The sequence below is a fragment of the Charadrius vociferus genome, unplaced genomic scaffold (assembly GCF_000708025.1).
Source record: "Charadrius vociferus isolate BGI_N301 unplaced genomic scaffold, ASM70802v2 scaffold214, whole genome shotgun sequence".
Taxonomy (NCBI): domain Eukaryota; kingdom Metazoa; phylum Chordata; class Aves; order Charadriiformes; family Charadriidae; genus Charadrius; species Charadrius vociferus.
The window spans coordinates 557,339-567,339 of NW_009647955.1; the positions used below are offsets into that span (position 1 = coordinate 557,339).

Below are 10,001 nucleotides of genomic sequence, written 5' to 3' on the forward strand. Positions count from 1 at the left end.
AGTGGGGTGGGGGGAGTCCACACCGGGGCTGCTTCGTGCCCCTGCCAGTACCCCCAGAGCGGGGAAGAGGAGGAGGTGTTGCCAGTGGTGCAGGCAGCGATGCTCTTACCCATCAGGTGGCTCACAGAGTCATCCTTGACTGCATCCAGGCCCTTCTTGTCCCAGACGTAGCGGGCACCCTGCCAGTGAAAACACAGCCAGTGCCAACGGCGTGTGCCTCATGCCTGGTGTCACGTCCCCTCCACTCCGGTGCAGTACCTGCTTGGCACTCAGCCATTTGGCAATCAAGTCCACGCCGTCCTTCCTGGTGCCATTCTGAGCTGGGTCCTCTGGGTACTCAGGGTCCGGGGTCCGCTTGGGTGTCATGTATATCCGCCCGCCGCCCAGGATCACCTGCCGGGGAGCTCAGCAGACCCTCCCAAGGTCGCTGATGTCCCCTCCCTCCCATGCCCGCTCCCCAGCTCACGTTGATGTCTGTGTTGTGCACCAGCTGGTAGGCGATGTCCTTGCAGCCATCCCTCAATGCCTCCTTGGGCATGTTGGCGTCGGCATACCAGCTCCGGCTGGCCGAGTGGGCATAGGCTGCCCCGGGGGACGCGTGCTGCACCCGCGTGGTCGTCACGATGCCCACCGACTTTCCTGCAGCATGGGCAAGGGTTTACGGGGACCCCATCCGGCCTTGCATGGCACAGGAAGGCCGTACCATGCCGGGCTCTCCGGTGGGGTTGCTTGCTGCCCCGTACCCGCCAGCCTGGCCCGGTGCAGGATGGAGTCCACCTCGTTGCCAAAGGTGGTGCGGCATTTGCCATAGACGGCTGCTCCGCTCAGCCCCAGCGTCTTGGCATTGGCCTTCACCCCGCAGAGATAGGCTGTGCCCGTGCCAGCGCTGTCGGGCACCTGCTGGTCGATGGTGTAGGTCTGGAAGCAAGCGGGGGTCAGAGGGGTTTCAGGCAGGGGCAGCAGGGCTGCCCCCCCTCCCCAGTGCTGCCCCACTCACCTTGGCCAGGGCCACGTGGGGAAAGGTCTCCATGGCCAAGACACTCTCCTCGCCTGAGCCGCCAGCCAGCTGCCCCTTGTAGATCCGAGCCGCTGACATGGTGGGCAGCCCCATGCCTGCAGGCACGGCAGAGCCACAGGGTGGCAAGTGGCCAGGACCAGAGACAGTCCTGCCCTCCCCGGGTATTGCTGGGGGCCGGCTCGGGAGGAAGGGACCTGCACCAGCCCCATCTTCTCACCAGCCACGTCCCCTGGCTGCTGTGGAGCTGCAGGGCCTGGGTGGGACCCAGGGGACTCACCGTCTCCCACGAAGAGGATGATGTTTTTGGCTCGCTGTGTCGCCGGCTGCAATGCCAGCGCCAACTCCAACCTCCTCCTGGCCCCTTCGTTCCAGTAGCCCGGGGTCTTCTCTGCCTCTGGAGTTGAGAGCAGTGCCGGGGGTGTGTGGGGGCACTGGGCACCCTGAGCATCCCCAGGGGCAACCCCCCTGGGGACCAGGGTGGCCATTTCCACCCAATACACATTTAGCTGCTCTGAGTCCCCTCCATGCGGGCCTTGGAGGGGCCAGGAGCCCTTTGGGGATCAGCCCGGTCTTTGGCAACCCCAGGATTGCCCAGCGCCCATCTGCAGAGCGGGAAACTGAGGCACAGTTTGGCAGGGAAGTTCCTTGTGCCTCTCGGCAGAGGGGATGAGGTGCCCGAGCATCAGCCCCCTGCGGCGAGCGTGCCATGTCTGGGTAACCGCGGCTGGCTGCGGCTATTGAGATGCTTGATCCACAGCCACTGCCAGGGGGTGAGGGGGCAGCAGGGTTGGGGAGGACGGGGACAGGACCTGCTTTGGTGGGGGCTGAGACAAACCCATTCAAAGGTTGGGGTCTCAAACCACCCTGAGGTGGCCAGCAGGTTTTGCCTTTGCTGGTATCCCATGGGGAAGTGACAGGGTCCCCGGAGACCCTCAGGGAAGTGGCACCAGCCCCAACGCCCCCCACCAAGGGGTCCTACCCACCCTGTCCCACACATCCCCTGTCACCTGAGGCTGCAGCAGCGAGCTGGGTGAGGAAGCAGAGGAGAAGGCAGGTTCCAGGGGAGAGCAGCCACCCCATGCTGCCCATTCCCTTCCCGAATGCCGCCTGCATCCAGGGCGAGGGGACAGCCCTTTATGGCCCTTCCCTGTCCCACCGGAGGGCTGAGCCCCCGCCGCAGGTGAGACGATGGGCTGATAACATTCAGGGACTATCTCCCAGCCCTGCCCAAGGCCCTCCCAGTGCTCCCAGCCCCCCCCCCGGGGCCATTCCTGCCCCCCACCAGCAAGGGAGGACCTCCAGCCTGTCCCTGGGGACCAGGGCACCTGGTGGCCCCCAGCTCCCACGGGGACGGCTGCCTGCTGGACCCCGGGGAGCGGCAGGGAGGGCACAGGGCAAAGGGCTGTTTTTGCAGACAGGCTGAGCTGGGCTGGGCTGGATTTGCCTTGTTTCCCCTGAGACAAACCCAAGAAGGGGGACACCAGGCTGAGGGGTAGATGGAAGACATCTTGCCTTTGGTGTCAGTGTCCTCAGGTCCCCTCTCCTAAGGGACACAGCCACATGCTGCCTGTCAGGCCCTGGGGCAGCCCGTGCCGGTGCACCCACGCAGCAAGGTACCCGCTGCGGGTAGGGAACAGCCCCACGTCCCCAGCACCTGGTGAGGAGCAGGAGACCCAGGGAGGAACAGGCTGCTCCAACCCTCTCCCACATCCAAAGATGACGTCCACACATGGTCGCACCAGACCGTCTGGAAGGACGCCGCCAGCAGTGCAACCCCTGGGACCGGGGGTGACCCTGATGGCATTCACAGCTCGCCAGCTCCTGGGGAGGACGTTGTACCCAGCCCTGACCCATTCCAGGGCCTGATCCCCCATCCTGAGCTGGGCAGCCTGGGTTTGCCCAGCTCCTGGCTCCTGCAAAGGGCAGATGGGTCCATGCCAGGGCCACATCTGTCACCACTGATGAGGCAGAGTGAAGCAGGGTCCCCTCCCTGCCTGGCACGATGGATCCACTCCTCAGCAGACGTCAATCCCTCCACCAGCCATCCGTCCCCATGGCTGCCCGCCCCCTCAGGGGTGATGAACTGGAGGCTGCCAGAGCAGCCCGTGCCCCCAGAGACATCGTGCACGGCGCGGGTTGGGGACATGGGGATGGGGAACAGGCAGATGTGCCTGGAGACTGCAGAGGGCCTGGTCAGTCTGCGAGGGGCTGGACACTCTTGAGTGGCAGGGAAAAGCAAGGACGCGGTGCTGCAGGGTCCCTGAGTGGGGTGAGGTTGGAGACCAGGGTGTGAGGGGCTGGAGCAGCTCCTGGTGTCTCCCAGTGAAGGCTCAGACTGAGGGATTTGCTGCCGGAGCGGGAGCTGGGAGCACATGTCCACCTGATCCCTCACGCCACCCAGCTGAGCACAACCTGGGCTGGAGGAGGCGGTGAAGCTGCCTGGATTTCACAATGCCGGGAAGCAGCAGGCAGGGGAAGGCACGGGGCTGCCTGGGAGATGAGTTATTGCTGGGATTCCTGGCTGTGGGAACGCGGAGGAGACGAAATAAAACCTGCGGGAGCCCCCAACGCAGCTGCTGACCCAGCTTTTATTACATGACACACAACCCTGCAAGAAACCCTCCTGCATGGCCCTCATGGCCGCATCCCACTGCATTCCACCACATCCCACCTGGGATGTTGGAGCCAGCCCCTCTCCGCTCCTGGGGACACGCGTCCCCACTCGGCCCTCACCACAGGCACCCAAGGTGGCTGGGGACAGACACCGCTGCCTTAAAAAAAAAAAAAAAGAAAGCATCAGGCTAAAAATATCCGAGAGTAGAAATGCTCTGCCTGGGGCAGGCTCAAACCCCGAGCCCCACTCCCAGCTGGAGTTAAAATTCAAACCAGGAACAAAATGGCATCATTTTTAAAACTCAAAACCCCAAACTCCTCGTGGGTCCCCTCCATCCCCGGTGGCTGCCCGTGCGATGCCTGGGAGGTGAGCAAGTGTCGGCAGCGGGGAGTACGCACAGCCCAGGGCGCTCACTTCTCCGAGCTCGGTCTCTTGAGCAGGGCGCTGTACTTGAGCGGGACGCCGTCCGACGTCAGCACAACCTCCACCAGCGTGAAAATGGTGATCACCTTCAGTGAGGGAGAGAAAGACAGAGAAGAGGGTTTTTCAGGTGGCTTGGCATCAGGATTTGCTTAGAGCCGTGCTGGCTTTTGCTGCCTCTGCTGCAGCACCCACTGGGAGTCAGGAATGGGGCAGGACGGCTTCAGATAGCTCTGCTGGGGCCCGGGGTGCTCCTGGGGCTGGGGCTGGATGCAGCATCTTCAGGGGCACCACCACTGGGCTGTGAAGGCAGCCAGGGAACCCAAACTGACCTAAATGAGACTCCCAAAACATTCTCACTTATTCCAGCCTGATCAGGCTCCGGTCTTATTCTCCACACAGTCTGGGAAGGAGCGTGGGTGATTGTGCCCTCAGCTTCGGGTCCCAGCCTCCCCTAAAGCCCGCCTGTGACTCCCTTCTCCAGCCAGAGAACGCACATCATCCCTTAATGAAGCAACTTGGCCAAGTGCCAGCAGTGAGCCGCAGCGAGAAGGGTTTTCCACATGACACCGAGCATTTTCTCAGCATCCTGCAAGGAGGGAATGACCCGCCCCGTGCCCCCGCAGCAAGAGGAGACCCAGGAAGGGAGCACGATGGATGAGAGAGACGCAAGAAAATCAATCCCTCCTGTTCAGGAACGCGCCGCTGCCTGCTGCCACCTCCCCGCTCCTCTGACTCCATCTCTTCAGGCAATTGTATGGATTAAAAGCGTAAAGCACTGATCAGGTCTATTCACGAGGCACGGTTAACGGCTGGCTGGGACACTGGGAAGGGGCTGCCCTGTGGCCATGGCCAGGAATTTGGGGACTTCGCTTGCCAGATCCCGTCCCCAAGCCCTGCGCCGTAGCAGGGCTCGACAGGGCCATCTGCTCGGGGCTGGCCCACAGGAGGATTGGGCACAAAGCCACCGGCGTAACCTTGTCACACCCTTCCCAGCTCATCCAGTGCCAGCCGCTCCAGATCAATCATTCGGAGCAGGAAAATCTCATTGAGATTTAAATGCATCAAAGTGGCCAGCGAGGAGCAACCGCAGGGAAATCCTTTCACGGGCAGCTGCCCAGATAGCTGCTGGCCATCTTGCACCAGCCCCCTGCCCGCCCCAGCTGGCAGGAGCCCAGGGGTCGGTGGCCATAGGGCAGCCCCAACATCTGGGGGAGTCAAACGGGGATTATCAGGGATCTCCCTTGCCCCATCGCTTTGCTGAACCACTGGGGAAACAGCACGCTTTCACATGAAATCCCTTGAGCCTTAGATCCACTTCATACTGAAGCCCTGAGTAATGCCCACTGAGGTCCTGGCCATCTGCTGGAGCTCGGGGAAGAGATGGGGGTAACACGTCCCCACCGCGGCAGGGCCAGGGAGCCCAGACCCCTGCACGGCTTCCCGCAAACAGCCTTCCCCGACGTTCCTGCTGCCTGGCTGGGCTGAGCCAAACGGGGAAGCAGAGGCCAAGCGCCGGGGCCAGGCGGGCAGCTGGGGAGAACCCGGTGCCACAGGGTGTCTGGGTGACATCTCCCGTGGTTCAGCACGGCTCCCAGGAATCCGGTTCATCCCAGGGCTGGAGATTTATCGACTTGGGGATCTGTCGGCTGGGAGGACAGCTCAGAGCCTGCTCCCAAGGGAGGGCTCTGATGTTTTCTTAGGAGGTGTGGAAGGTTTGTGGAGGAGTTTCCTCCACCACCAAGCGTTTGCTTAACCAAAATGGGCCCTGCTCATGCTGGGGCACCATTTTTCATGCAGGTCCCTGCTAGGGTGTAAGTGATACCCACTCCTATAGGAAAGGAGGAACTAAGGCCACTTTGGGCTTCATCCAGGGGGCTTCTCTGCTCCAAGCTGAGAAAGGAAAGCTCAGCTTCAAAGGAAGGGAGGGCTGCAGAAACACCTGCGGCAGACAGGGAGCTCAGCTGGCTCTGACAGCAACATCATCCCTGGAAAGGAAAGGACTCCCCTGGACATGCATCATACCAGTTGGGAGGATCAGCCCAGCCCTGTATCGGGAGTCTTTTTCATCCAGCCCCAGGTGGACAAGGATGGGTTGTGCTGGGCTTGGTTGGAAATGGGGTTCAAGCGCAGAGCCCCCGGAGCGGCGCAGGGAGAGGTGGGGACTGAGCCCTCCTTCCCCCAGCCAGGCAGCAGGCAGGGATCGCAGCAGTCAACACAGCTGTGATTTTATAGCGACGCCAGACAAAAGTTGGCAAAGAAGCACCACTTAATCAAGCCAGACAAACACGATTGCTCCCTTTGATTGAGTTACCAAGTTAATAGATGACAGGGACACAAGAGAGAGATCTCTAGATGCTGTTAAACCATTTGACACTGCATCTCAGGAACTCTTGACTTAAAAAAATCCTCCTAATTGGGTCTCAACCCTGTCACAGGGATAGAAACCCAAAGGAAAGGCCTTGCCAGTGAGAGGGCAAGGAATGCCAGCACAGGGGGAAGGGTCTAGACAGGTGCTGCCTTAGGCCTGATCTTATTTAACATCTTAATTGATGATCTGCAAAGAGGAAGTAAACAGCATGTTAATTCAATTCCTGGAGAAAACTGAATTGGAAGGCAGGGCACACGGCAGGCAGGGCAGAGTCTGAAGGCCATGGAGGGGTCAGATGTGGGGGCAGTGATGGGATGGAGCAGCGCTGGATGGCAGAGAAGGTTGCGGCTGAGGTCTGGCTTGCTGGGGAGGGGGCACAGAGGACCTGACAACCTGAGGTGGTTGTACCTCCTGGACCTGTCCCCGTGGAGACCACAGGACCCACCTGCTGCACACAGCCTTCATGCCAGCCCCATGGTGTTGTGAGCCTGTCCCATGCTGGGGAGTCTTACCTGGGGCACAGATTCCTGCTCTGGCTTCTCTGGCTCCCACATGAGCGTCAGCTCCGGCTTCCTCCCCATCTTCTGGAAGTGGAAGCCCAGCAAGGGCAGTGCCTGCAGGCAGGGAGAGTATTGGGAACAGCCTGTGGCCCTGACAACGTCCCCCCACTCAGCCCTCCTCCTCCACTTTTCCTGTGGATGCGGACGATGCTGCTTTTGCCCAGCACGCTGCCTCTGCAGGTCTTTAACAACCGGGATGCAGCAGCCTGCGAGCCTGAGCCTAGGACGTAAATCAGGGGCTGCTGTGATACACAAACAGCCCATATATCATGCTATATGTCCTGTTTAAAGATGTCATTGCCAGCCATATAACCAGGTTATTAAGAGAAGATGCTGTCACTAACCGCAGGTGCCGGCCTACAGTGGTGCTGTCACAGCCCCAGATATACCGTCTGATTAAATGAAATGAAAACCAGCCTCTCTCCCTTTCCTCACTTCAGCCCCATGTTGATCTCTGTCCCCCCCAAATCTGCCTTTATCCCCTTTTAACTAGACTAGATCACCTCCAGCACACAGCAGGGAGAAGCTGGTTCTTGGAGACTGGGCTGCTCCAGACCACCCCAGCCCCCCGCGCCTTCCTAGGGCTGAGGGATGGAGGGGAGATCCCAGGAAGGCTCCCTGCCCTCCGGCCAGCCCAGCTGTGGGGGTAGCACAGAAAGGCACTGGGACAGCCACTGCCTCCGGTGACGCCAGGCTGCTGCAGCCCTCTCTGGTGAGGCAATGTTGGCACTGTCTCACACCGGTGAGGTACTTACATTGCAGTAGATGCGCTTTTGGACTCCAAACTTCAGCACCAGAACATCAAAGGCCTCATTCAGGACACCCATCACCATGGCTTCTGACTCCAGAGGACCACACTCCTGCCAAGAGACAGGGCTGTCACTACAGCGGCATCCCCCATCCAGCCATCCCCAAGGCGGGGGCAGTGTCTCCAAGTCCTGGAGCTCCGGCTGTGCTGGTTGCTCAGTGCTCCCCCTCACTGTTTGCCTTCCCCAAGGCCAGCTGGGTGGCCACGCAGCCCTCTGCCCAGCGGCATCTAGGCTGAGCCTTCATGGGGAAATGCAGAGATGCCCGGGGGAAAGATAGTCTTGGCTCTTACCCTGACGAAGATGGCAAAGAAGAGGTCAGCGCTGAGCTCCTGCACCCTCTTGGAAGCCATCTTCCGGTCGTTGCAGTGATCTGCCTGTCTCTGGATGGCCTCTTTCTCCATCTTGATGGGGGAGCTGGCACCTGGGAAGGGGACAAGTGACAACGACATATGTGCCCATGCTCCCTCCTGCTCCAGAGCCATTACATGGCACTCTGGACACAGATCCTCAGCTCAGCTCCGCGTCCCTGCTATTTGAGGGCACCCACGTGCCGGGGAGCTGCCCCGTGGGGCGCAGACTCCAAGCACCCAGCACCCGTGGCAGGCAAGGCGGGAAGCCGGGAGTCCTGCCTGTGCCGGGCACAGCCACCCCCTCCCCTGGCAGCACCCAGGGCTGCTCCGTAAGCGGCCGGGCGGCACCCACCGAGCGAGGCAGAGAGGAGACGGTGCACGATGACATCTGCGTAGCGGCGGATGGGCGAGGTGAAGTGCGTGTAGAAGGGCACATTCAGGGCGTAGTGGCGAAAGAGGGTCTCGTCCTCCAGGACGCCAGTGCAGAAGTAGAGAGCCATCTGAAAGGGGTGAGAAGCAAGAGAAGAAGGTGAGCAGGGATGGTGGCAGGAGCCTGCACAAGGCTGTGGGGATCTGTGTCTGCAGGACAGAGCTCCAGCAGTTGATGGTCCTTCACCTGCCTGCTCAGTTTGGGCTGCGCAGGGACAAGGTGGATGCTGCAGGAACTGAGCACAGAGCAAAAAGGGCAAAGCCACTGCAGGGAGCTGCTGGCTGCCAGCTGACCCTGCCTGGCCCCAAGGATTGCATCAACTTTCATGTCACACGTGGGTTTGAGCAGTCTCGTGCTTCTGCTCAGGCCCTGGGGCTCATTCACCATCCCCCTGTCTTGCAGGGGAGAGCCCAGCCTGTCCCACGCCAACCGTGGATACTCTCCCAACAAGGGGTCTCACAGAGCAGCTCCCGTCCCAGGCTCTTTTGCTCTGGGTCCGGCTGCAGGCTCCGCACACACGTTGCGCCTGCTGGGAGAGCACTGGGAGTGGGATGACTGGCTCCTCCATTCACCGAGGAGGAGGAGACAGCCCCGCTGTGATCCCTGCTGCTCCATCCCACCACGACAGCTGGGAAGCCGAGTGGCTGGACTGCCTGGCTAAACCAACACTGGGGCCGCAGCGGCACCGTGCTGTCCAGCAGCCACTTCAGCGGGAACCTCTCCTGGCTGCGCCGCCCCTGTTATCCCACATGTTACAGCTTTTATTTTTACATCTGTGAAACACCAGCCCTTAGGGCTGGGAAAACAACGGGGCCGAGCCCAGGCTGGGAGGGTAGGCTGTGCGGGTCAGGGGGGTTGCTGCAGGGTCACAGCACAGTGGCGATTGAACGAACCCGTTTAAAAATAAGAGCAAGTGATTTAAAAAAAACAGGAGTAGCCAGCTCTGATTACAGAGCCGTCCTGGGATCCATGGTTTGGGCAGCTGCATCCTCCGCTCTCCAGCCCAGCGGCACAGCCAGCTCCTGCTGAGCAGCAACGCACTGATCCGGGCAAGTAAATAGAGCAGGTTAAAAAAAGCAGCATCGGTCCCGGCCTTATTATGAGACCCAAGAGCTGGGATAGAAGCTGTGGCGGCTGCCAATTTCCACAACCCAGAATTAAATTGTTTCTGATGGACTCCATGAAGTATGGTCTACACTCAATTAGCTCGGCTCCCACCGAACAAGGCTCTGCGCGGGCGGGCAGGGAGACACGCCGAGCGCTGGAGGCTGCTGCGGGAGATGAGTGTCCTTGTGCAGGCAGACAGCGCAAAATTACAGGGGGTTTACAGCACCTATGCCAGGCTCCCAGGCAGAAGGGAGGAAGGTCCCTGCAATGCCAGGTAGTTAGAGAAGGGATCATACCCATTTGATGGCACAAGTCAAAATCC

At 60.6% G+C, this 10,001-nt stretch overlaps 2 protein-coding genes across 2 annotated transcripts in view; both read right to left on the reverse strand.

Moving 5' to 3' along the window:
• The window catches only part of LOC104285010 (intestinal-type alkaline phosphatase-like), a 2,694-nt gene extending 1,191 nt beyond the window's left edge, over positions 1-1,503 (reverse strand). Inside the window, exons 1-6 of the mRNA XM_009883402.1 lie at positions 1,296-1,503; positions 998-1,113; positions 744-918; positions 467-639; positions 259-393; positions 109-179 (exon numbers count right to left, since the gene is read on the reverse strand). Coding sequence (XP_009881704.1) covers positions 109-179; positions 259-393; positions 467-639; positions 744-918; positions 998-1,113; positions 1,296-1,503 — 878 coding nt within the window. The remainder of the gene's footprint in view (positions 1-108; positions 180-258; positions 394-466; positions 640-743; positions 919-997; positions 1,114-1,295) is intronic.
• A 2,416-nt stretch (positions 1,504-3,919) lies between these two features.
• DIS3L2 (DIS3 like 3'-5' exoribonuclease 2) overlaps positions 3,920-10,001 on the reverse strand; it is a 175,687-nt gene continuing 169,605 nt past the window's right edge. The window contains 5 exon segments of the mRNA XM_009883404.1: positions 3,920-4,141; positions 6,936-7,037; positions 7,739-7,843; positions 8,083-8,213; positions 8,495-8,642. Of these exon segments, the coding sequence (XP_009881706.1) occupies positions 4,043-4,141; positions 6,936-7,037; positions 7,739-7,843; positions 8,083-8,213; positions 8,495-8,642 (585 nt within the window). The 3' untranslated portion in view covers positions 3,920-4,042.